Here is a 27713-nt window from a genome sequence, read left to right on the forward strand (position 1 = left end):
AATTCCTTTAACAGGAAAAAAACTAAGACTAAACTAAAACCCCAACACAGATGTACAATTAACTTGTTCTTCTCTAGCAAGGGCACTGCATGAGTGAGAGGGCTTGGAGGCTCTTCTTTCTCCCAGCAAACACATGACAAAACTGTGCTCTCAGTTCAAGCCTGGGAATGGCTCCAATTGTTTTTACCTCAGTATCAGTCTCAGTCCTTCACTGCACTGTCATTGATTTGTACAGAAAATCAGTTGTTATCCTACAGCCTCAGACTGTGGTTAGTGCTGCAGCTCTGTGTCCTGCTCTGTGGATGGCATTTGTACACACTTCAGCCCAAGCCTTGCAGGGCAAACCACTTCTCCCATATCCAACATGTGCATGCATGGTCCATTCAGACTCACGGGTCTGCAGCACTCCATTCACAAGAACACATTCAAACACAGCTTCGAATCTTGCAGTCAGACATGCTGGCATTACAAACCTTGGTTTAACCTCACCTCACCATGGCATAAAATAAACATAATTTGGCTTATTTGATATAACAAACACAATCTCTGCTGCTGCAGCTGATCGGATCTGTGCTGTCATTTCACGGGCTCCTGAAAAGTCCCCTTGGGCTTAGATGTCACTTAGTGCTCAGCAGTGGCTCTCCAGATGTAGTGAGTTGAACCTGAGTTGATGGACAGTCTTTTAGACTACTGACGCTTCTCACAATTTACATATTTAAACTGCACAGAAAGGCGGGATTACCCCTTTTGTCCGAGCTTGCCTGCTGGAAGGTGGGTGGGCTCTGAGCCTCCAGGCCCCACCGGGCCGGGCTGGGGCCACTGCCCCTTCCCCCCTTTCCCAACACTGTGGCACGGACCCTGGGTCGCTGGGGGGGGACTGTCCCAGAGCAGCAGGCAGCTAAGACCAGCCATGGACTGCTCACAGCTAAACCCAGCCATGGACTGCTCACAGCTAAACCCATCCAGCGCAGCTTCTGGGGACAGGCGGGTCCCTCTCCTCTCCATGCGGAGCCGGCGGAGTCAACGGGAGCCGGCAGAGCCTCCTGTCTGCAGCCAGCACACTTCGTGCTGAACTGAAGAGGACACCACACAGCCAGCAGCACAGAGGGAGTGAGGCTTTCCCCACCGTAAAGCCTGAACAAGAACACCCTTCAACATGGCGGCTTCAGAGTCAGAGAGAAAGAGAAGTGAGTCACGTGGGACGGAGCTGAAAATGGCGACGGGAGAAAAGAGGGCGGTGCCACGATTCTGGCGCGCAGCTTAAACAAAACCTTCTTGCATGCCGTGGTGAGAAACTGTAATACCACAAACTGTTTGTCTCTTTAATCCATTTGAAGAACATGGGAAGATGGAGAATCCTCGTGTGGCCTGTGAAGATTGTGAAGAGTGCCTATGCTAGAAGCAGTGAGAGGCTGTTAGAGACTTGTGGCGAAGAAAGCCTTTGTGTGCAGGCCAAAATAACTTATCCTTAAAAAGATTAATAACCCCATATGATGGCCCATGTTTTGCAGTGTGAAGGAACTGTGAGATTTTTCATGGGAGAGATGTTTTACACACAGCAGATTGATTGTTTCTGGGCGGGTCTGCTGTTAGTGGCAGTTTGGGAACCACGTGCAACTGAAGAAAACCCTTTTTTCCTTAAGCATAAGAGAGAGACTTTTCAAGAACTGCAACACTGACTAACATCCCATATTCTGTTATCCTTTGTGCGAGTTGGGTAAAAGGAGAGAAGTGCTGGAAAGGGGGGGGGGAGGTTTGCTTTAATTTCTTGTTATTTCTCTTTACTTTTAATTCATTAGTAATAAAACTCTTTCATTGTACTGCAATTGTTTAAGGTTTGTGCCTGCTTTGCTTTCTCCTAATTCTTATCTCACAGAAGGAAAATAAGTAAGTAATGAATATTTTGAACCAAAACCACTACACTTAATTGGTGTTTCTGCCTGGTTTTGAACTCAACCCGCTACACCAGAGTATCACACAGCACGGCAGATTAATGCTTCGTATTTATCCAAAACATTAGACTAACATCCACAGGCAGTGTCTGGACCGTCCAGTGCAAGCCCTGAATATGGGCTCAGCACTGGTGTGGATTTTGTCCTTTATGGCTTTTGGAATTAAGAGAGGGAAGCAGAGGTACAGGATATTGCAAACTCATGGCCTGTTTAAAGCAAGTAATGAGAGGTGCAGTGTAAGAAACCGAGGAGAATGGAATATTCAGAGGATCACGTGGCAGCAATAAAACATCACATTCTGCATTACTATTGAACAGAACACTTTATCAGATACTCTCAGTAAATTGCAATCCTGTTTCCACCTGCCCACCCCAGAAATAAGCTTGTGTCACACATCAGTTGCTGAGCAGAGAGGTATCTGCAGCCAGCACCAAAACCACCATACATCAATTGCTCCTGATCTTCAAAAGGACAAGATTTACACAATAGACAATGTCAAGATAAAGCAGTAATTAAATAAAAGTGAAAGTCACTGGAAATTCTGCTTGGTATTTTTCACTTCATAAAGAGAATGGAATAAACTCAGGACCTACCAAAAGAAGGAAATATGCCAAAGAAATCAGCACACAGCCAGAGAGTTCAAATTCCAACAGCAGAAAAAAGACAGCAGAAAATCCTGTGCAAATAACTCACAAATAAAGATTTGGAATGAGGGAAAACACTTTAAGGATGAGCTGCTGAAGTCAAGCACAAACAGGGATCAGTGACACTAAAATCATGGAACTAATCTAAAGTATTTACTCTTGGAAGTGGAAAAATATAACAAATAGAGCTTTGAAAGTGCTGTATATTTCTAAAGCACTGGATTGCTAATGCAGTCTGAATACTGAACTGACCACACCTGCCTGCCACTGCCCCTTATGTTTCTTCTGCTCCTGCTCATCCACCAGAAGAGCTGATCCCACCAGCACTCCCACTCTCCACTGCAGTGCTGAGAAACATACTATGATATTTAAGTCTAGAAGCGTATGGCCAGCCAGGGAGCTGCAATGTGCATGGAAAAGCTCTGTCAGAAGTGATGCTAGAATGGGAGTTCATCAGCCTTCCACCCCTGGCATAGAGCCCAAACTCCATGGTTAATAGCAGGGAGTGGAGATCACAAAGAATGGCAGGAAGTATGGTCCTGAGCATACCTAGGAAGAAATTCCCTGGAGCTGCTATTTTCATGAACAGCCAGAAAAGCAAGAGTGTGAGTGAAGTACAGCTCCCAGTTAGGGAGGAGGTAGACCAGGATGTGACCAAAACAACAGGGATCACTGCAGGTCTCCAAAGGATGACTCACACACACACCTTTCCCCTGTGCAGGGCTGTGGGGCTGGAGCCAGATGCTTAAGGATTCCTGCACAGCACAGCTGGGCTGGCATACACCCCTTTGACTACATCCTGTGCACAAAAAGGGAAATTCCTGGTCAGGCAGAGAGATTAGGCAGTTTTCCACAACAGCTGTTCATACCACACCTCTAAGAAGCAACATAAAGAGAGCTGTAAATATTTAAAACAGCATTTATTAATCACTTCCTCATTTCTTCTGTATAAATGCTTCTTAACCGCTCCGGGAATAGGGCTCCTGAGTTTTAAGCATAAACCGGTACAGCTGCTTTTTCTGTAATAGAACCATTACAGGTCTGATTCCATCAATCAGCATTTCATTAAAGCTCAGTTACACCAATGCTGAAGTAGTGGAGAACAGAGTTAGACCCTTGAAATGTCCTTCAATCTGAAGCAATAAAATTCCTAAACAGAATTCACCCATCTACTAACAGGAAAAGAGACATTCTTTTTTTTCCAGGTGGTTTTCCATGAGGTCACTAAAGCCTCTGTTTTCTTTTGTTTGTGTTCCAGTGTTTTTAAGAGTGACAGAGGACAGACAGGTTCCCCCTCTTGTTATCTCTTTCATGCCAATAAAAAACAGAGTATGAGGCTTCTGGGATTTCCAGCAGTAAAGACCAAAGATAGGCAGTCTAAGATGAAACACCTTTGTTTTTGTTTGAAAAGATCAATCTTACCACAAGGACAAAGACAGGAAAACACTTAAACAAGAGCTCTGTTTGCATTGAAAACTTTTAACTCAAAGGTCCAGGTTTGGCTAAACCCAGCTCAAGCAAAACTGTGAATCTTGCATACAATCAGAACTGTACCTTCCTTGACTGCCACAGAAACAGCAACCCTGCCTGTAAAAATGTAGACTTGAGCTAGGTGCAAGTTTTTGTTCTTCCTGAGCAAGAAATTAAGTCAGGAACAAGAAGATCTGTCTTTAAGCAGTCGGTAGAGGTTAGAAATCACAGCTGTCACTGGTAAGAAAAAGTAAACACTGCAGAAAGACATGTACAGTAAGTGCAGTGGTCACAGTGTTCAGCCACTGCTCATTAGTCTTTTGCATTTAGCAATGCAGAGAAATCTGCTGATATCCTTTGAGACTATTTGCATCCTTCTCCCTTCTGCACTCACTACAGCTCATCCATTAACATTTCTGCTGATTGCCCTTTAGCTGATTTGAAAGTGCCAGAACTGATTGTTTGCTGAATCTGTCCCATAATTTTAAAATCCAAGCACGATTTAAACATACTGAACAGGCACCAGGAAAGATACCTTATTCTCTTCCACTCTGTCCCAATGATTCTGACACTTACTCATTTTCCTTGCATCTATTTTTAGCTCTGTCCTAACAGCCATGGTCCTTGGTAAAGGATGGTCTTCTAAATACATGGCTGATTCTCTTCCCCTCCTCTTCAAGGTACTTGTAGCAAATAGATAAAGCTCTGCTCTGGCCATTCTCTGTGGACACAGGGAACCCTCCTAAAGTCAGAGGAGCTCCACAAAGACTGTGGCAGATGACCACAGCACTCTTCTCTAACTTTACAGATTGGTTTTCAGGCAGTTGGTTAAGCTCTGGTCATGAACACTCAGGGCAAAGAGTGAAATGAAAAGCAACTTATGTCCACTTCATCAATCCTCATTCAGTCTTTTTACAGCAGGAGAAAGTAAGATGCCACATTTCAGGCTGTAGTGTCTGACAACACCCCATCTTTGATTTGGGAAGAAGATGGGATGGGGAAAATGCATGTAAGAAAAAGTCATTTAAAGACAACAATAGCCCTGAGAGTTATGAGTAATTTGGCTGATTTCCTGACAGATACAGATATGACACTTTCACATGATGTGCTGCTGTGCTGACTAATGCACCACTGCAACAAACTGTCACAATGCGTTGACAGACGTTCCCTAATGAAGAGGAACCCGTTTATTTTATTGTTAATCCTCCTACTGTAAATCAGCTTCGTGGAATTGCATATGTCCTTAAGTTCCCAATGCACAGATTACCCAAGATGCAGACATTACTACATAGGCAGTGCACACACTCTGTACACCTGGAGAATTTTCTGCATATCATTTCCTGTTTCTCAGTTATTCTGACTAACCTAATTGCTCTTCACTGCAAAGAGCAGGGCTCTCTGGGAACCAGGAAGTGTATTTGAAGCTCACCTTAGGTGTGATGTATTCCAGCACGTTTTCTGCACCTGGGTTATTTTAAAAGGTCAGATATAATTGCAAAGTGTAGATGGAGGGCACCTGTATAAAAACCTTCTCTTGAGCATTTTGTTTTGTAGAATGTGTATATGAGCTTCCTCACTGCTGTCTGTGCCTCAGGTAGAGCTCAGAGAGCCTTAATGAAGCGATAGAGCAGTTTAATTTTCCAAATAAAAATATGATTCCTATCATTAACTTGAATTTATTTAAATATCTGAATGTTTTATGCCAAACAGAAGGAGTCAATGGCTTGAGTCACAGTGGGTAGCACTGGGCTGTTGGCAACTAGAGCCCCCAGTTTAATCAGAAATCACTGCCAAGGAACAGACAGTGTTTGCTTCCAGACCAAGTAGGTGGTCAGACTATTTTGTATTATCATCTAGTCTGACAGCATTATCTCAAAGTGTTGACTCAGACCTGCCTTGAAGATGCAGTTTGGAACATCTTGATCAGCAAGCTCATTTCCTTCCTAGCCCTGCTCTGCTATTCAGACTCCCACCTTGCAGGAATGCTGAGCAGTTTAGCCCCAGTTCAGCACAACCACAAAGCTGAACTGCCAGTGCAGAATTCTGCAGGTTCCATCTGTCAAAAAAACTTCCTGGTTCTCCATTTGCTGTTTCCTAGCGTTATGCCCTTAGAGCTGTCTCCCAGAGATGTGGCCCTTGCCTCATAAGGAATATTATGCTATAGCTTGGGAGGACTGATTCAACAAGATCCTGGCATTCCCCTCTAATATCTTAAACGTTTTGCACCTACTCTCAATAGCTTCTTCCACTACTTAGCTCTTACAGATAACAGAATCAGACAATAAATTAAATACCCTATTGGAGAAAACCTGTAGCGGTGAATAGAAATGGTAATTTTTACTCCGCTTGTAGAATTTAAGAATGAAATGTACTTTTGCTGTAAAATTCTATAGGATGGTTAAAACCCTACAAAACTGTCAATTTTTACATCCCTCATGCTTTCAGATTAATTTCCAGACAATCTTGTTAAAATGGATGTCCCAAATCATACAGGACTCTTTGAGGGGAAAAAAATATGGTTTAACTTCGACATCACAGCTATATGCATTCAGTTTGAGCATTTTATTCAACCACAGTCCTGTTCAACAGAAACCATTTTTATCTTCACACATCCAAACTCTACTAATATCCCTGGGAGCACCCATCTCAGTGCTTGGCACAGCTGAGGCCTGGTTTTTCCTCTCCTTCGTTGTCTTTACCAACAGTATAAATTCTGTCACGCATTTCAGACTATCCATCAGTGCCTGGCTACACTCAGGCAGAGGAGAAGCTGTGCAGGTTATACCAGACTTCCTTGCAACAATGCTGTTTTTAATGAGATCTTCCCCTGCCTTTCAGGGCACCTAACACCGTTTATTTTGTTTGGTTTGGTTTTCTTTGAATTGATCGATTTTCAGCATAAGTAAGGAAGCTTATCAAGCTTGTCAGCATCACAAACTCTGTAACTGCACACTGTAATATCAGTGGAATACCAGAAGGTCCTGGTTGCACATGGATCATAAGCTCAGCTTTGGTAACAAATGTGGTCCTCCCTTTTCCCCACTTCAGGAAGTGTTGACCATCCCCAGGGCTGCCCATACACAAAGTTGCTGTGGCAGGTTTATACTCACTACACCTAAACCAGACACATTCCACAGCAGCCCTGTCACCTCTCCCACTTCGTCATCAGCTGTGATTCAGTCTTGGCACATGCAAGGTAGCAAAAGGCTGTGCCCAGGAGAACTATGCTGAGGTGCTGTATAGACCCTTTTTGATTAAAGATTTTCACAGAACTGCCAAATCCTTTTTTCTTATCAAGCTACCTTGAACTCAGATTTTCAAGCTAATTCCACAGAGAGCTCTGGCAAGAAATCTCTATTGCAAGCAAAAATATGGAACTTAAAACACTTCATAGCCACGTTGTAGGCTATTCTTAACTTTGGTAACTTTGCACTAGCATCTTTATTTCCCTTTCCCACTACTCTTGTGAGTAGTATTTCAAAAACTAAGAAATTAAGAATTATTACAGGATGCTGAGTTGCTCAACAGGGCCCAGGAAAGTCACGCATTTCTTGTCTGTTCCTGCATGAGCGCGGGCTCTACGGTCAAATTAACATCACGACTCTCACTGACACAGATTTTTACCATCTCAAACCTTGTGTTCATTCAGAAGAACCTGGGGAGCCACCTTCTTCAGCATGAACTTAGTTGATAAGTGCTCCATCAAATACTTCTGTTACTGCACAGATTTGAGCCTTTTACCCTAAATTAAAACAGAGCCTGGTGCTGCCTCCCTGCCTACAGGGCTGGGGTGAGCAACAGCTCCCAGATTCCTCTGCAAGCTACTGGGAGATTTCAAATCCCCATCTGACACCCATTCAACTCCATTTGATGTTCACAAATGGTGATAAGAGGACAAGATCTGAGCATCCATACAGCATGGTAAAACCTGTCTTCTAAGGCCACCAGTTGCGCATTTGGTGTATCACACTGTTGCATTACTATTAGCAACAGGAAAGAGGAAGAAAAACAGGGATGAGAGCAGCACTGCTCCTCTACCACTCCAAGACACTCTTTTTGTAACACACGCTGACTGAGAGCCAGGGCTGCTGGAATCTAAGCCTTTGTTTCAGATCTCCTACCATGTGGTAGACCCTGAATATTCATTACCTATTAAAAGCTTTGAAAGTGTATATTCATCCCACAATCAAGTGAACTGATTTATTCACACAGCTGAGTCACACTAATTTACAGTCTGTGACCTAAATCTATTAATTCGGCATGAAAAAACCCCAGTCTATTTTATTATTTTATTTTCATATTGTTTGAGCAAAGATGAATATTTTAAAATTGTGTGGGATTTTTCCTTCAAGCAGTGCTGACACACAACCTGTACTGAATCTGCCTTCCTTGCTGGTCCCAAGAAGTGGTGCAGACATTGCTCATGTTATCTGGCATGGAGTGACCCATTTAACAGAGAGCGCATGAAATCTTCATGGGAATTACATCAGCCCTTTAGTAAGAGTCTGCAGTGCCAAGCAGCAGATATCATGGAAACTCCTCCTAAAGAGAACTATAACTCCCTCATTAATAACAGAACGCACAACGGCCAGTTCTGACAGAGGGGAAAATTGCTCTGTGGAGAGCAATGTGTTATTGTGTCTAGCACCTCCTGAGTCTTTTCCTAGGGCCAAAGTAAAATTTTACTAAGTCTCTTCTGTACTTGGGGAAATAAAATCACATTTTCAAAAATGACTGGAGCATTTTAGAGCCATTGACTTTTAGCAGAACTAGAGAATCATTAAATACAGTGTAGGGGGTAACATTTAAAATGCCACCAAAATTTAATCTTTTGACAGCCTCTCCTTTCCTCCCCATTTGATAGCTGTGATATTCCTCGAGTCCATCGCTGATATCATAAATAGCCCCATGAGCTCCTGAAGAAAGATTGAGTTTTTAAAAGGTTGAAGTTCAGTCCTGTGCTGAAATTGCAATCACAACCTAATTACAGTGTGCACTGAGCACACGCTTTGGGTCTTAAAATTCATTTTCATTCCAGGCAGGCAGTTTACTCCTAGAAATCAATTCTTGCATGTGGGTATTAAGATATACACAAGTACTCCCTCAAACACAGACATCCTGTTTCACAGGGTGCACTTCACCAGTATTTCCTCTGTATTCATTCACTGCTATATGTTTGCAATCCTTTTGAACAGAACATCCGTCTTCCCCCTTCCCACCGGGATCCTTCTGCCCAGTTGACTGAGGGAAACTACAGGCTAGAGTTGATGGTGGCACACAGTGCTACTGACAGCAGGCTCACCAGAGTTAAGCAGGAGTAATGACTAACAGACTGATTGTAAAATGGGTAAGTTTCTATCAGCAGCAAGAGTGGGAGAGAAAACACAGAGGAAAAAGAAGAGAAATTAAAGTTGAAATAGTATTTGGTTAATTAAAGAAATACCTTCTGTGACTGGCACACCCGTTATTCAGTGAATGACACAACCTTCTAAGGCTTTGTGAGCTGTAAAGCAGTTACACAATGTGAAAAGGGAAGGGAGGTGCCAGCTCAGTGAGGTTCCATCTCACAGGCACCTTCAAAGGACTCCGAGAACACACCTCTTTATACAAAGTCACCCCTCCCAAAAGGCCAGTTCCGCATCTTTTCTCTGCAGAGGATGCTCAGCCTGGTGTCCTTGTGGGCTCAGGAAACATCTCTGGATGCCAACAACAGTAAATGCCAGTGTCTCTTTCGCCATCCTGTGCCATCCAGAAGTTTGGAAGATTAACCTGATGCACATGGCCTATCACAGAACAAAGTAAAACAGGGCAGGGAGTGGCGGGCGTGGTGTAAAAATCAGACCTAATGTTTCACAACAACCTTCCCCCTGTAAAAAAGGTATTTGAAATGTGCCTCTTTACACTTCTTCCCTAAAATAGAGACATCAGCAATTTCTTGCCATGGGAGGAGTCTACCCTCCTACTCTCTTCATCCTGTACCATAAATCCAGGGAAGCAGCTCTACAGAACAGTGCAACATCCACAAAATGCAAGCAGTATCAGGCACTGAATTAGGAGTAGTGTCACTGAACAGAACATATTGTTAAAGACCTGCTGCAGCAGCCAACTGCAATAAACCCAAAGGTAATTTATAGCCACATTATTCCACCAACTCAATCAAGCAAGCTTTTCACCTGAAATGTTGTGTAAATCATTTGTGTTTATGACCACTTAGACCAATCCCTTCAAAGTTCCATTCCCTTCCAAACAGGTGCTATTTTGCTGTAACACAACCAGAACTTAACAACCACCCTCACTTAAATAGGAGCACCCACCAAAAAGCACAAGCCATGGTGAGTCAAAAACTGAAGCTGTCCCTGAAAATGGAAGGAATAAATCCAGAGAATAACGCAATAAGGCCAGAACATCATGCACTACTTCAACCAGTCTCCAGCAAAAGCAGTGCCCAGGCAGAGCTGTGATGTTGGCAGTGACAGTGGGGATTACAGTCTGTTCATGATGCCTCCCTTGAGGCACCATCGATTCTCCTGCATTAAATATCCCTGCTGCCCTCCTCCTCCTCCTCAAACCATTCTGTGGCCCCAAGCAGCAGACTGAGAGCAGCAATTTGGCCCTGCTCGTGCCAATGCACCAAACATTCAGTGCCCACCCCAATGAAATAGCTGATACAGAGCATCACCAACCTCCACCCACACAGGGAGCACCACACAGGAGTGCCAAAAGGATGTTTCCACACACCAGGGCTATCGGGTTCTGAAAATGTCTTTAGAATGCCACAGAGGAAAGAAAATTATTTTTGGGAAAATAAGTGCAGTTCGTCGTAGTCAAGTCAGATTTACAAAAAAAGTACAGTAAGAGAAATCACATGGCCTACGCACAAAGAAAAAGCAATCTGTGCCATGAGCTTTGGCAAAATGCAAGTAATTTGTGAATATTCGACCTTTTCCAGAGGTTATCTGGGTGACTATCTAAATCAAGAAACAAATGGTCTGCATCTGCCAGCATTTGTACCACGACAGTAACTTGACCTGTGCCAAATTCTCTGTACATAGCAAATTGTCTTTTCACCCACTGGAAAGACATCGTGAGCTTGGTTAGAGCAAAGCTTCCAATCTGGCTGACAGATGTCCAGATATCCTCTAGAGTACCAGCAGAGTCATCAGTCAAGGTGACTACAGGACACAAGAGAGGTGGTAGGTTATTGATAAAGATCAAAATCTACTACCCTCCAAGTCACACTGGCCATTACAGATGCATTGACCTTCAAATTTAGACCTGCCCAAATGATAGCTGTCAACAGCAGACTGTTCAAACCAGTTTCATTCTCTCTCTAAACAAGCCACGTTGGACTGTCTGACTGGAAGCAAATATCACAGCACTTTCCAGTAAAATGCACCCCGCCGTGCAGAGGAGTTTGTTTTTGGCAAAGGGCACTCAATTCCCAGGTGAGGAGGCAAGATGCAGTTTTCCTCAGTGGAAACTTCCATGCCTTGTAATTGCTCAGCAGGAAAAGCAAAACTGACATTATCAAAGCTCCTTTGAAGATGTGTCCCAAAGCACTCCTTAATTCCTTATTTTCAAGCAATCCCAAAGAGAACTGAGGAATGAAACACACAATTCACTCTTCATGCTGGAGGCTAAAATTCACATTTCCCCCATGTCTGGCTGCAATAAATGAATCACAGCCAAACAAACATTCATGGACCATAATCCTAAATTCTCTTCTACCACACTTTAAAGCTGTTCCTGCTTCCTACAAAAACTCACTGATTTTCTTTTTCTGCAGATTACATTGTCTAATCTCTTACACAGCTCGGCATTATTCATGGTTTTGCTTTACCTGTTGCTTTATTTTCCCCACAGCTCTGGATAACTGCAACCTGAACATAACTCCAGTTAGGCAGAGAACTGAGGAACATATTTTCTCTTCCTCCAACATCCACAAAGTCTCTGCACTCGCTCAATATACAACTTCGTAAAAAATTGATTTTTCAGCTTTCTCACCAAGTAAAGGTAATCAAAACCATTTTTTTCTGTTTCATATAGCTCAGAAGAAAATGGAAAAATGTTTTTTGTTGAGCAAAATTTCATGTTTTGGAGCATTTTCACCTCTTGTTTGCCAAATATTCCACTTCAAATTTTGTCAATAAAAAGCTAGCATCATATGAAATCCATCAAGATATCATACTTATAGAAAATTCCAAAAGGTGAAGTTAATTACATTCTTTAAGGCAAAAATAATGTGCCAGACTCATAAAGCAATTGTTAAGAAGTCTGCATAAAGTGTGCAACAAAATTCTCCTACAGATTTCTCCTGTTCCCAGTAGGTTACAACATTGAGAAAAGTGGCCTTAGCAACATATCCCAGCATACACATCCTATATATTAGGTCTAAAACTGCCCATATAGTCACTTACTACAAAACTAGCAAAGTCACCAATATTTTAGGACAGTTTCCCCAATCTATTATTACCACGCAGACACGTGGACAAAGCTGATTGCACGTTTGTTTGGATATTTTATCTTAACAGAAATGCCACTGGAAAACAATATCCCATGTTCCAGAAGCCATCTGGATCCCATTGGGGAGGGTCAGCTCATCTGGAGGTGGTGGAACACCACCAGAATGCCCCCCACATAGGAAAAAAACAAGTTTGACAATGCAGATATATGTGTGATGTTATGGAATACTTGAAAAAACACATATGTAAGCACTGAAATGTAGATACTGATACCCCTCTTTTCACCAGGCCAATATCCTCTACAATCCAGAGCACACCATTCCAGTACCTTTCCTTCTATTTTCAGGAATCCTAACAGAGAAAAGTCTCACCTGTTTCTAAGCTTTTCACTTGACCCCCTAAAACCATAATGCCTCACCCAAACTAAACTGTCAAAGCAGCTTTAAAATCCAAGGAGTACACTGCAATTTTTCTAGTGCCTGCATCTACCCTGTCTCCCTTGCAGTACTTTGACCCCACAGTTCAGCCTTGTCTCTTATTCTGGGGCTGAACATCCTTCAGAACTGAAACAGATTCAAGGCTTAGGAAAGAGCCCTGCTATTTTTGGTTTTAACTGCACACAAAACATGAAATCAGCACTCATAACTCTATAGAAACACTTGCATTCTCTCCAAGTGAGACCCTTCAATTGTATCTTGAGTAAAAGTGTAGCATACAGTGCTTGGTTTACACTCACACTGCTGTTGTAAAACCGTATGTTGGAGTAGAAGTGATTGTGTCTGATGCTCTTTTTTATCATTAATGTGCTTAATCACACCCTGCACTTAGTTAACCACGTTCAGGGATGGGTATTTACTCAGCAGCCTGTGCCAGGAGCTAGGTCTGAGATCACGTGTGTCCCCAAATACTGCATACTTTAAGAACTGTTAGAACTCCTGAGCAGACAATCTGATGGAAAAATCAGATCAAGGATTTTAAAATGTTTGTGAATATCAGCATTTAAATCAGATAAAATTAATAGGAAACTATATTGTCAGCTGCACAGAGAATAAAAACATTAAACATTATAAAGCAATTGATTTGTTTCCACTTTGTTGCTACAAAAGCACTGCTGCTGAGTCAAAACTGCAGGTAACAAAGCAATTCAGAAGCAAAAAAAATTTCTGTATTGGGGATCACCCCCCACAAATACTAGATTGCAGTAGCTTGTTCTCCCTCCAAGACTTACCCTCCCTTCCAGCAATTTTGTTTAAGTTGCTTTTCAGAGCTTAATCATATTAGAGGAATAAAATCAATACATGTAAGAAATCCAAAATCCTCTGTAGGACTTGCAAGAGCAAATTTCTGGAGAACATGCAGGCATATCACAGACAAAGAACACCAATTTTACAACTTAACAGCATGGACTGAATCAGGCATGGAGGGAGAAAAATTTACATAGAAAATATCTGGCCTTGCTTGGCAGCTGAATGTTTTAACGCACCACTTGCATGTGCTATCTTTTGTTCTGTACTGTCTCCTATGCTTCATTCATGCCTTTTTTAACTTTTGCTTTTAATGATAAATCAACACAATATCACTGTACCTGTGCTAAATGCAAACATTGAGGTCACGATAAAACACAGTCATTTAAATATCAAGAATTGCTATCTAAATTGATTACCTTTCCTTCAGGCATTAAGAATTTACTGTTTCAGATCACTGACTTGTATTGCAAAATACAGCAACAATCAATTCTTAGCTGTACGTGCATCAATTCTTAGCTGTACCCCTCAGAGCTCTTACCTTTTATATGCAAACATTACATAACAAATTAAACTCATGAGCGCACAGCAAACCCACAGCTCCTCTCTCCACCACAGTGCTTTGGCAAACGTTTCATTAACACTAAGTACCAAGCTTGCTTTATGTCAGCTGTTTAGAAATACATGCTTAGTTTCAGCATATACCAAAAGGCTATTTTAAACATATTCACTGGTAGCTTGTATTGAATTAGGAGGCTACAGTGGCTGTACCTTGACTAATCCATAAACTGAGTACCCCACTGTTCCACTTCAGAACTGTATTTTTTTCAGTCACTGTAAATTATATTAAATATCTGGGTCATCAGCAAATACAGTTTTAAGGAATCTGAATGCATGGCAGCCTTGCTGCTGCCTAGAAAACACTGTCACGTGGGAGTGCTCTTTGTATCCTTGTTAATGTCTAGGCAAATATTTTATTTTTTCTTTCAGTAATTATTTCCAGGAAAAGCAAAGAAGAAGTATGTCCTTATGAGAATGGCAGTATCACTTGATAACATCCTTTTGTTTCCATGTTTCAGTGCCAAAGTCTCTTTCTCATGACTACAGACTCATATTACCAAGAAGGTATGAGCTCATCTCTGTCATCATGCACACTGACAGGAATTTTGGTTCCATTAATTTCTGGGTGCAACTCTGAACTGCAACACTACAGCCAGGAGCCTGAAATTCATCCGGACTCCTCAGAAAGACTCTGGATTGTCAGGCAGTGAAATTACACTCCTGAAATTAGAGGACAAGCTACTTCTGGAGTGGTTACAATAGAAGGACTGTTTGGAGTGTGACAGCCTCAACTCCTGGAAGACATCTGACAGCAAGTCAAAATGAAGCACCAGGAGTGCCATTAAACTCAGTCACAGCCACAATCTACGGCCAGGACAGCACTTGAGGTTGATGCCTTTAACTTCAGCCCTGAATGAGGCTGATGATTGAAATTAGCAACAAACATCTCCCTCTATCAACAGTTTCTTTTGGCTGGAAATTTTCATCTGTTCATGAGAAATATGTGAACTCATTTTTAGCTATTTCTGTTCCACACCACTAATAGACCATTGACTTTAAGTGAATTACTGTCCACTCCTGTGAATAATTGATACTGGCCTATACATTTTATTAGCTGCTCAAGCTCCCTTTCAATTGTGACACTGCTTCAAGGTGATGAGCAGATCTCGCCATGACAAAGATGACTGTGTGAGCACCTGCACGGTTTGCATGCCTCCAAAAGGTGAATACCTGCCTCAGCAAGAAGTTGTCAACACACTCAGCTTATTTCACTTGTTGCTGAAAACTCAGTGTGGAGTTTAAGTAGAATCTGGCATAATGAAACATCAACTGGCACTACTCTGAAATACACATTCACACAATCCCCTGCCAGAACTGGGGCTTGCTGAACATGTCACTCACAATGCTCCCAGACGCTTGGCTGCTACTGCAACTCTCTTCCCAGTGAAAGGGAACCAGATGGTGAGCGACTCTTGGCATTTCTCAGTGTTATGTGAAGTGTTTCTTTAGTTAGTGAGTACATGCCATCCAGTCAGGTCGCTTTGGAAACAGCCCTTTGTGCCTTTCTTCAGATTTCTACACAAATGGCAAACACCCCATTCACGAGGAAAGTCAGAACCAAGCACAGAACCAAAAGTCTCAGCTAGGAGTTTCTGTTGTCCTGGAGGCAAAGAAGCATCTACGAAGGATTTATTTCATCCTTTGGTCCTGTTACAGCCTCTGAGTGTTCAATTGCTCATCAATGTCCATGAAGAAAGATTGATGAAGCCAGCTCAGTTAAGTGCCCACAGTCATATGAGATGAGCAGAGTCCAGAATGCCCAACTGCCTAAAAGTACGAGTTCCACAACTGTTTGTACATGCAAGCAGTGCTTGACAGCCAGTCAGGTCTGCTCTAAATTCAGGAATTCAGAGACCTGATTCTGTTCCCAGCTCTGCCAAATCAATACAGCCAAATAATTTCTTCCTTCAGTTGAACCACATGCCTTGTATGGCAAAGCAAAAGCTTGCAAGCAATCTTGCTAGAACCTATTAGAAGCAGAGGTTTCAAAAGCCCATTAAAAATAAAACAGCAAAGTTAACCAGAAATGTTAAAGTTTATTATTTTGACTGTGCGAGTAAGGACTGCTTTGCATGAAGAGAAAGCTGCTGCCTTGCTGCAACCTTTTTGCCTTGGGGCAGTTTTCAGAGAGTTGTTATCTTTCAGAAATAATAAAATTCAGTATATTGACTACACACCACACAAGAAAGAAAAAGGAAACAGAAAGAAAAAGAAAAAAAAACAGAAAAGGCTAAATGCCCTACAAACCCTACTGAAGTTAGTATTAAGAATTTATAGACTCCAAACTTTGGATGGTGGTGGCTCTGAGGAGGTAGAGAAGAGCTGTGTGTACCCTTCAGGCACAACTGAAGGGACAAATACTCTCTCATTTCATAGACATGACCCCAGGCTACTGTTGGTAAGTATCAGAATTACTCAGTACACAGTGCTACAAAACAGGACCCTTCCTGTGGCCAGATGAGCTCTATAAACAGATTAATATTCTGTTTATATTTGATTATACATGAGGGCAACTCAATCTTTCACTGATGCCCATGGAAAGATTTCTTTTGAATGTAAAGGAAGCTGAGGTGGATGAGGCCCAAGAAGTGTAGCATAATCAAAAATATAATTAGTTTTTATTGACAGCAAGTATGTTCTAATGTGTTAAAGGGAACTGCTCCCTAACGGCGTCTCCTCAGTTTAATTTCAGGAGATGCATTTCCACACAGAACTTGGTAGGTTCCTGCAGATGCAAGGTTGAAAACACTGTGCTACTTGGGAGAGTAGATTCTCACCATCCCCAAACATCAACTGTGATTCATCACACAAAGAGTTCGCTTTTAACAAGCCTTTAAACTAGAGTAGTTCACCTACAGTCGTTGTTCCGGAGTAAATCTGCACTTGGAAAATTGATTCTGTATTTCACTAGCAAACGTCTTGGGGTGATTTACAAATCCCATTTACTCAGCTGCTCCTTTGAAGTCAAGAGACTTCCAATACCAACTACACCAGGCACAGGGAAGTAAACCAGAACAAGTTATATTATAACACTGATAGATAAAGGATAAGATATTTATAGATAAGACTTCTCTATCCCAGTTTTACAAATATCTTATCAAGCACTGCCAGTTACAACTGAACAAAACACAAAGCAAGCATTTCTCATCACTGGCACTCTGTGCCTGCCCAGCAAGGCAGCCCATCCTGAAACTACCACTGACAACTTTTCTAGTGCTTTTCTCTTTCTCTTCATTTAAATATTTTTCAACTAATATACTCCAATTCACTCTAAGCTTATGACATCATCACCCGAATCCTCCTTTGTATCTTACAGAACCCACTCCACTCTTGCAACCTGAAAGATTTCTAAACCCAAAAAGGATTGTTATGACCATCAGTGTCATCCTGCTGCAAAACAGCCAGTGGAATTTCATCATTCTTCCTCAGTGCTGCACAAGAAAGTCCCTGATCTGCCTCCAAATAAACACAGTAGTGCAAAAAGCAATTTGGATGCAGTTTATCTAGCAGTAAGGATTTAAAAATACTTCTATTAGTTTATATAAAATTATACAATGAGACAAATAAACCCCAAATCAATAAAAGTTGTTACTATTACTCATTTCTCCTTATTCTGCTTGTTAAAACCAGAAACTGCATCTTCTCATTAAGAAAATGTTTAAGACCTGTGACTATCTGTAAGAAATAAGCCTTCTGTCTCCTGATTTCCTGATTTAATTCACAAGCTGTGTTTCATTAAGAGTGGTAAGCCAGAAATAAGTGATTTGCTCCAACAATTACTTGAATTTATTCTGGCTTTGCTGCCTCTTTGGCATCCCTCTATAAACTACCGTTTTATTAGCTCCTCACATTAATTTGTTTTATTGTAGTTTAAAAGGTTGTTTGATACTGGTTTTCTGAACCCCATCCTAGTCCTAACTGCACTCGTCCCCCCAGCACCCAAAGCAGCGAACTGCAACATCCCAAGACTTCTCCTAGGAAAGCGTTTCTTGCTGGTTCATTTCGCTGGAGCCGCAGCCCTTGACTGAATCACTGGAGGGAACGGTTTCCAATCAGCGCATGTCGTCCCCTCATTGTCTCTGGCCCGAATCCCACTCCCATCTACACTGATGTCACGATTTACACCGGTCCTACTGACGCAACGGCTCTGCCGAGACCGGTGGCGCGACTCCAGATTTACGCTGTGTCACTGAAGGGCTGGAGGGAGGCAGGGATGGAGCCCTCGTTTCCAACCCATCACCCGGAGGTTTTGGGGTGCCTGGACAGGTGCTTCCCTGACTATCCAGTCACTGCCGGCACCGCACTGGCTCCGCTCCCAGTGCCCCACGGAGCCCGGCACCCCGGGGAGAGCTCGGCTCAGCCAGGACGGACAAAACCCAGAATAAATACACCCTCCGAAAGGCACCGCGACCGGTCCCTGTACCCCAGGGGAGCGGGACCAGGTCAGCGCGGGAGTCTGGGCTGCCCCGAGGGACGGGGGATGCTCCGGGACCCCCTAGGGAAGGAGGGAGCCGGGCTGCCTTTGGCGAGGACTCCACGGGAAAGGGGGAAGGCGGCTAATGGCCCTGAGAGAAGGGGGCTCCAGGCCGCCAAGGGGAGGGCTCTGGGATTCCCCGAGGAACGGAGGGAGCCCGAGCCGCCCCGAAAGGAGCGGGACCGGGCTGCCTTGAGGCACGAACCGGGGGCTCCCTAAAGGGACGGGGCCGCGGTGAGGACAGGTGGGTGACGGGGCGGCCCGGGCGGGGTCTGGCACAGCAGGTGAAAGTTGCGCGGGGGCCGGGGGTCGCCGCACTCACCTCATCCCCCTGGCCGAACTGCAGCCCCAGGGCAACGAAGTGCTCCACCCGGATGAACCCATCCGCATCCTCATCACACACGTCGAAAACCTCCTTGAGCTTCCGCAGGAACCGCAGCAGGCTGGCCGGCTCCATCGCGGATATTAGCTGGAGGCCGGCGGCACGGCCGCGGCCGCAGCAGCCATGATCGCCCGCGCCTTCAGCGGGTGCGTGACATCAGCTCCGGGGAGTGGGGAGGGAGCGACGGCGAGAAGGAGGAGGAAGGGATGGAGGGAGGGATGGAGGAGAGCGGAGGGAGGACGCGAGCCCCGGCGGAGGGCGGGAGGGAGCGACGGACGGGAGAACAATAGGGCAGAGCTGGAGGACGGAGCTGAGGGAGGGGCGGCCGCCGCCGCCAGGGGGCGCCGTGGGCAGCAGGGAGGCCCCGGCGAGGCCGGGCGGGAGTGGGGTGGGACGGGAACCGCAGAACCGGGGACAGCGACAGCGGGACCGGGGGGACCGGGGGGACGGCGGGACCGGGGCAGGGACAGCGGGACCGGGGGGACAGCGGGACTGGCGGGACAGGGACAGCGGGACCGGGGCAGGGACAGCGGGACCGGGGGGACAGGGGGGACAGTGGGACCGGAGGTCCAGCGACAGCGGGACCGGGGGGACAGCGGGACCGGGACAGGGACACTGGGACTGGCGACAGCGGGACTGGCGGGACAGGGACAGCGGGACGGGATTTGGGAACAGCGGCGATGCAGGGAAACCGCCCCAGGAGCGAGGGAACGGGCAGGGAGCGAGGCAGGATGGACAGGAGAACAGCAGCTGCAGCCCGGGACGCAGCCGGCCTGGCGTCCCCTGGGCTCTGCGGCAGCGGACGGACCCGTTTGCACCCCCTTCACTGCTCCATACCTCAGTCCGACACCCCAAATAAAACACCAGTCACACTGCAATATTTTTTCTTAGAAAAAGCCTGGTCTGAACAGTTCCAGGCTAGAGGGGAAAAGTCTAGTGTAGAAGAGTTAAGGGGTAATTAAGGCAAAGCAGAACAAGCGGAGCTCCCCGTGCTCCGTTGCGCTCAAGCGAGCAGGCAGAGCCATGGGAAGGATCCCCTCATGGCTGGGCTTGGCTGCGGACTGGCACTGCCCACCCCCGCTTTAACGAGACAGAGCAGGTAGGGAAGGGATGTCCCTGACTTGGCAGGATTCCTCATTAAAGCCGCCTGCAACTGCTGTGCTCCATGGCTGGGTTTTAATTTGATGTCTCTGCTCTGACCCTTTTCTTTCTCTCAGGAGTGTTTTGGACTGTCTTTGAAGCCCACAGCTGTGAGCTGCCAGAGGGGAGACCAGGAATGGTTCTGGTTTCTGCACTGTGCCTCAGACCAGGCATGATGGGTCCAGCTCTTGCGGAGGAAGGAGCTCTGGCTGAGTCAGGCTCAGGTACTCACTGCCTCTGCCAGCAGTCCTTTCCTGCTGTAAATGGTGAGTGCCGATGACCATCATTCACTGAGTGACATTCTGTAGGTGATTGATAACCAACTAAAATCCAACTAAAATGAATGACCGTGTAAGTGCAGTGGGTTTTGAATCGAAACAGTATCCATTCATTTGCTTCTTGCAGTAAGAGAGGTCCATATGGCCCTAAACAACCCTGAAAATCCCATGATTAGAGCAAGCTGCCCAAATTTTATCTCTTTTGTAGAAACCAGTGTGTTCTCAGGAAGTTTTATTTCTTTGAGCATGAGTCTCTCATCCCTTTTATGTGCAAATTCAAGGTTTGGAAAGAGGCAGGCTTGACAGCCCTGTAGCCTGTAAGTCAGCTGTCAATCAACAACACAGTGACAGCAATACAATTCCCCACATAGCCACCCTCAGAGAGATAAGGACCTGATTCCAGAGCCTCTGCCACTTTGATCTTCCTTTATTTTTATAAAAAAACATGGAAGAGTTCTCCTTTCCCTCACTGATGTACTAAACGGTCTTTCCAGTCTGGAAAAAATAAAAAATCAAAGTGCAGAAATCAGATATGAACCTTGGGAAGCAAAGAATTTCTGAAGAGATGTGAAAGGGAAAAGGGGAGCAGAATATTTGATCAGCAAACTTCTCTGAAGCTGTCTAGTTAGAGCAGAATTCTTAAGACGTGGGGATGTTTAGCTTTTATCTTGAGACCCTTGAACTCTTCAGGTTATGTGGAGATTGAGCTCAGCACAGCCCTTGGGGGCACCTATTCAAAAATGTGTGAGCTGGTACACCTCGGAGTTGTGGGAAGACACCTGTGTGGAATCGGCTCCTGTTAGTCTAATTGCTCTGAAGTGAGTTCAACCTCTTCAAAGGCTCAGAGCACATCTGTGTTACTGTCCCACTTCATTTGCTGAGATTGTCTCAGTAACTCCTTGCTCTGACTTCCCTCTCTGTGTGCAGGTGGGCAGCTGTGCAGGCCCAGACTGGGAAGTGGAGTCACAAAAAATATTGTGGTAGAAAAAAAAAGGGAATATTCCTGTTTGTCAGGACCAGAGGAGGAGTTCCCCCACCTCAGAGGGGTTGTGCTCAGTTTCATGAAATCCAGTTAATTTCCACTGACTCTCCTTTATCTTATTCTGGAAGATGAAGGAACTTGGTCTAGATATGCAAGTAAGGGGCAACATGGATTTAGACCAAAACTGTCAGCATTAAAATCTGTGTCAGTTTTGCACTAATTTGGAAGGGGTGGATGCAGGAGAAGATTTGGGTTTAGACACTATGGTTTGGGGAGTTAGTGCTGAAGTCCAAGAACTGCCACAGACAGCCTGAGTGCCAGCAAGCACTGGAATGAAGCTGGTAAGAGAGCTGTAGAGGTTGTAGAAGCTGTCATTAGAGACAGCTGAATATGTTCAGCAAATATCTGACAGCTGGGAGATGATTTGATAGCACTGAACACAGGAGAATTGGGATGAAAGATGCTGTCAGTAAAGGTCTGGGATCTTAAATCTGGGGGTGTCCCATGGAGGCTAAAATCAGGACAGTGAACCAAACATGTGCCATGCACTTGCTGAGCAGTTGCACTGCCAAGGTGAAGTTTGTAAGGCTGAATCCAGGAGGTTGTTTTTTATTTCCAGTGGCTGGCACTGCTCCTCGCTCATCCCTGCTTCTCCGCTTCTAGGTAGGACATGCACCAGTGGGCTATTTTTCCTTACTGGCATATCAAACTACTTGTTTAATCAGAGATATTTGGAAACTTCTTCATTTGACTCATGAACTATGTGAAATAAGTATTTTACATGCTGCCAATCTGGTTTCCTGAACTTGAAATATGACTAGTGGTGATGCTACCATATTTGCCTGCTGAGAATAGAGGAAATATTTCATTGCATACCACAGGCCATGGCTGTCGTTTGCAGGATTTCTTTACAATCGGCTGCTTTTCCATCAATGTCAGTTCCACTTACATAGCAAATTGTAATCTGGTGTCAGAAACAGCATCTAAGGAGGGCACTGTCCAGGGCTGATGGCCTTATCTACAATTCTGGTTGTGTTCCAGCAACATCCTGAGACCCAGCCCTTAAGAACAGCTTCATAGTACAATTTCTCTTTATAATATCCACAATATAGCTCTCCTTGAATATTTAAATTCTCATAGTCTTACTGTATTTTGAATCAAATCCTGTTTCCCGCTGACTACTCTGATTAATAACATAACAGATGTGTCTTATCAGCTAGACATTCTCTTTAAATGTCACAAACAACAGGTAACAGGCAGAAATAACCAGTTTATTAACACCCTTGCCTCTGAGAAATTAAAAATATTACTTAAGAGGTAATAGAGTTTTCTCAGACTAGCTTAATTAGGTACAGAACAGAAGCAAGATACTTGATTTTATTTTTTCCTGTCTTTTCTATAATCTATTTTTCTATTATAAAAAGTTCAACAACAACAAAAGTTAGAAATTTTGGTAAAATGTTTCTACAAGCAAGGATCTTCCTTTGAAATTTTCTAGGTGCTATGGGACCTCACCTTGTAAAATTTTAGTGGTTTAATTTTACACAGTAGGAATGCTCTTGCTCGATTTCAACAGCATTCTTACCAGATGATGAATTAGGCATGAGCAAAACTCAAAAAGATGAGCCCAGTTAGAAAGCAACTGCACATTAATGCCTTATTTGTTTCTTCTTACAACACATGTACTACTCAAAGACCAAACTACCTATTCTCCCGAAGTTACAGCTAAAATTAAACAATCGTCTGTCACGGTTCACATACAGCTGATTCCACCGTGAATTCATAGGATCAAACGAATATTCCCTAGTGTTTTCAGGGACAGCACCACGGGTGCAGATGCCAAGGCCAGCGCGTTCCCCTGGCATTCCGAGGTCTCCTTACTCCACCGAGTGGCCGGTCACTCCACTGCACGTGTGTCACCACCTGCCGAGGTTGGCAAGAAAAATAATACGTAAAGCAGAGGTTAATGGACATGATTTCTCCCTCTTCCATGTCCCACAGTCCTCCAGATGCCCTGGGGCCAAGCCTCTCTTCTTGGTACATTCCAGAAACCTCCCTGCTGTCTCAGCAAAAGGACAGCACCTGCCCACTTTTCTCTGACCAGCTCCGAGCAGCTGGGCAGGCTTACATTTCCCTCAGATTTTAACGTGCAATGGCATCTGGCAGTCTCTTGAAAGCAGTAAAATGTTTAAAGCTGTAGGACAACCCTGTGAAAAGCAGACCCAGTGTAGTAGCAGCAGTCAAGCTATTTTCAACTTCTACTCCAAAGAGGGCTGTCAAGTGACACACAGACATTCCTCTCTGGCTCTAACGAGCAAATTACATTAAGACCTAAGCCCCAGATTCCTGAAGACCTTTTTTTTCTTCCTTTCCGTCCCTCAATTTGTTAAAAAAATAAATGAATCATCTAGAAAATCATCTAGCAGCTATAACAGACTGAGGATGCATCAGCCAGTATGTTTTTTTAGCCTAACTCACCCATAATACAGCATATAAACTGTTAAAAGTAATCTTTTACTGCTTCAAATGAAGTCACTACAATTTTGTTTATTTTGTCCCATCCAAGATGGATCACACAACATCTGAATAAATACATTCCATCTGCAGTTTTAGTAGAGCTAACTACAGGAATGTAATTCCCAGATATTGGTGTATTCAGCAAGGAGAAATGGGAGGGAATAATAAAATTAAAACATGATATACCATACTGATGCTAATGTCAGTCATCACTTGTTGTGTCTCCAAACAGATTGTGTGAGATGAGTCCAAGCTGGCTAATAATGGGAGATAAAGGACAGAACAAAAATATTTATACAGGAGAATGTAGGTGCAGCATCATTATTGCTGTGACTAGCCACAGACCAAGTGGGGCTAATGCTGATGAGCACAGTCTGGTTCAAAGACACACTTCAACCAGCTTGTAGAGAAATAGCCCTGAAAAGGAGACTTCAGGAACAGAGAAGCAATAGAAAAGCAGCTTAACCAGGCTGGTTCTAGCAGCCTTTATATTTGCCCTCAAAAATGACTGTGGTAGGCATTGTCAAGTCTAGGGACTACAGCTTGCAGATGGAACTATTCCAGCTGTCTCTTACACTTAGTTGGTTCACAGCATTTCAAAACTGATACAGCGCTATTCAGAACAGTATCTACTTATAAATGCTGGTGTTGAAACTGGAGGATAAAAACTAGGGGAGAACAGAAATGAGTTCTTGGATTTGAATCAGCTTCAGTAAAAGTGTGAGGTTTGCCTCTCTGCTGTGCAGTCACTGTGGCCTTGCTTTTTCAAGTCCCCTGTGAATCTGTAGTTGTGTTTGCCTTCGTGACATCCAAGTGAAATTTGGACAAGTCTTACATCCTAAACCTTGCCTTACCACAAAGGTACTTTGGATCCAGATTTGTGCAATAATTAGATGGAAATACTGAACAGCAGAGCCACAGTGACACATTAGCTGGAATCTGTATGTTTTTGGTCTTCTGAGACACAATACTGTGCCCTTATAGTGCCTTATTTTCCAACCTCAAGTAGGTTAGGAGGAGGGAATAAAAAAAGGCATCGAAGTATGTGGGGTATGCCCAGCCCCCACCCTGGAGGGATCTCTGCTGAGATAAGAGATTTCACAATCGCCCAGCAGGACTCCCTGGAAAGGCAACCATTTCTTTGGTCACAGCGAGGAAAGACAGACCCACAATCCTTTAGGAGACACTATGCAGATCATTCTGTAACCCATTGGTCTGTTCCCATCCCAGATCCTCTGTAATCCATTGGTCCCTTACTGATCCCCTGTATCCCTATAAAAGCAAGCTCTCTGGGGCCCCACAGAGAGAGGGTTCTCGTCCCTGACTCCCCCCTTCGCCGGAGGGGACCAACAATAAAGCTACCTTCTGTGCAGAACCAGCCACACGAGCCTTCTCGTCTCTCTCTCTGGTCTGGCTTGGCCTGGAGGCTGCCCTGCAGAGCTGAGCTGGAATCATGAGCTGATAATCACTAAAGAGCTGACAGCTTCTGCACGGGCCCTCCTGCCAGCAGCTGAGGGAAGACACCGGGCCTCGGGAAGGCGATTCCTTTCGGGACCATCTCCCCGGACCGGTCACCTCTTCCTGGGTCAGAGCCACTGACCCCCATCACCAGCTGTAATAAAAGTATGCTTTAGAATATGTCCTGAAGATTAACATTTCAGGAGCATTTCAGACCAATGCTGGAAGTTCTGAAGTCCCCTATGTGGGATATGGCTTGGCAGTATTCCCAACCGGTTTAGACCATTGGTATAGTTAGTTCAATAATCAATTCTGCTAATGCTTGCCACTGAATTACTTAAACACAGGTGACAAGTAATGGTCAATATATGAAACTTGTAAGGATGCTTTGCTTTCCTTGATAATGTTTTAGGTGACTGGTTGAAAACTGCTGCATTAGGCCATGCATGCTAATACACCTCTTCTCCTGCAGATCCATCCAACATGGTTCTCTCCTACCTCAATCAGCCACCAAAAAGAAAAGAAATCCTCTCCAAGCAGTGACCAAATGGTTCATTTGTTCCTCCACAAGACATACAACTACTCCTTAACTATCAAATCTATTACACAGCAAATGCCAAAACCAGGTTCAGAGAAACTTTGTGAGGGTGAACTCTGCTCTGTTCAAATTCTTACTGTTTCTGCATGAGTTTGTGGTCCAGATAAATTACTACTCCATCCCTGAATCCCTTCTGGAAAAATGTTACAGCAGGGATTACTGTAACAAGCATATATCAAACCAGGAGTTCTGTGGAAAGGAAGTATATGTGGACAGATTCTTGGTAGATGTTTCAGAGATGTTTATTTCTCCAGCCGCATGGCCGGGGCTCTGCTCAGGAACCCCGCAGTCACAGGACCCGAGGGTCCTTGCCCACACAGGGAAACACAAACCAACCAATGGGGAATGAGGCTGACCAGGGGCAGGGAAACCCCGTGTCTCCCCTCAGGGCCCTGCTCCCAGGGCTCCATGGCAGGGGGGAGGAGACCCCAACAGCTCACCCGTTTTATTTTAATAAAAGGAGAATGAAAACAACTGGATAAACATAACAAGAACAGTTTCAAGACAAAACAAGCCACCCTCCTGAGTCTTTAAATGTCCAAACAGATTCTGTGGAACATCTTAGGGCTGACAGAAGGGAGACAGAACTCTCCGGGCATGCTTTGTGGGGAAACTGAGGCAGGAGAGGGTTTAATTTCTTCCCTCCCTCTTTTCATCCCCCCCTCGGCATCGGAGAGGAATTGTAGGGAAAGGGAATTGTATAGGGAAGCCATGGGGTGAAAAACGGATTAGGAATAAACTGGGGAAGGGGTAAACTTAGGAAAGGGTTCATATTGGGTATAGGGTAAAAGGGGAAAGTAGGCTGTGGGTAGGGAAGTTGCTGGGATGGATATTGTTTATAATTTTGTGCATAACGGCTGCCTTTGGAATACCTCCAGGCCCCGTAACAGTCGCTGCTTGTAAACCCTTCTTTCCTTGCACTATATCAAATTGTACAACTTCGCCATCTCCTACACTTTGCCGGTAATTTTTAGGGTTATTCCTTTTAATGGCAGTTCTATGGATGAATAAATCTTCCCCTGTATCATCTTGTGTTATAAATCCATAGTTGTTTTTGACATTGCACCATTTCACAGTTCCTGTAATTTTCATTGCTATAACTTCTCCTATCACGTGCTTGCGTGTTCGTCGTGGCTGCTGGTCCCGCGTGGCCGCCGCCTCGCCGACTCCGACATCTCGCCAGGTCCCCGCGTTGCGGCTGCTCCGCGCTCTCCGAGCGGCGCTGCTCCGGCACGTGTCTGGGCTCTGCGTGGCCCCGCGCTGCCATCGCCGCCGGCCCCGTGCCCTGTGAGTGGTTCCGCTCCACAAACTCCATGCTGCTTTGAGTGTGGCCCCGTTCCGGCTCGGCGCTGCGCGGCTTCTCGTGTCACTGTGGAAACCGCCGCTTCTCCCTCCGCAGGGCTCTCTGAGCCGTGTGCTCAGAGCCGCCTGCCACGCCGATGCCCGGTTCCTGGCTGCTCGTGGCCCACGGCACCCGCGGTGCCTGCAGCA

General features: G+C 44.6%; 1 protein-coding gene and 1 long non-coding RNA gene across 4 annotated transcripts in view; one reads left to right on the forward strand and one right to left on the reverse strand.

Annotated features, from left to right (window-relative positions):
- The window catches only part of RAB11FIP4 (RAB11 family interacting protein 4), a 125205-nt gene extending 105700 nt beyond the window's left edge, over nucleotides 1-19505 (reverse strand). For 2 of the 3 annotated variants that reach the window (XM_042032346.1, XM_042032344.1), the window contains exon 1: nucleotides 19190-19504. In XM_042032346.1, the coding sequence (XP_041888280.1) occupies nucleotides 19190-19324 (135 nt within the window). In that variant the 5' untranslated portion in view covers nucleotides 19325-19504. Of the gene's footprint in view, nucleotides 1-19189 lie in introns of all 3 variants that reach the window. The other variant, XM_042032347.1, reaches the window with a different exon arrangement.
- Nucleotides 19506-19851: 346 nt separating this feature from the next.
- LOC121666603 lies at nucleotides 19852-26451 on the forward strand. Its single transcript, XR_006016712.1, has 3 exons — nucleotides 19852-20348; nucleotides 20467-20655; nucleotides 26097-26451. It is a non-coding gene; the product is annotated as an uncharacterized LOC121666603 (long non-coding RNA).
- Nucleotides 26452-27713: the final 1262 nt, after the last annotated feature.

This window comes from Corvus kubaryi, unplaced genomic scaffold, assembly GCF_017639235.1.
Source record: "Corvus kubaryi isolate FWS band 111438036 unplaced genomic scaffold, C.kubaryi_AGA036_p1.0 37353, whole genome shotgun sequence".
Lineage (NCBI taxonomy): Eukaryota > Metazoa > Chordata > Aves > Passeriformes > Corvidae > Corvus > Corvus kubaryi.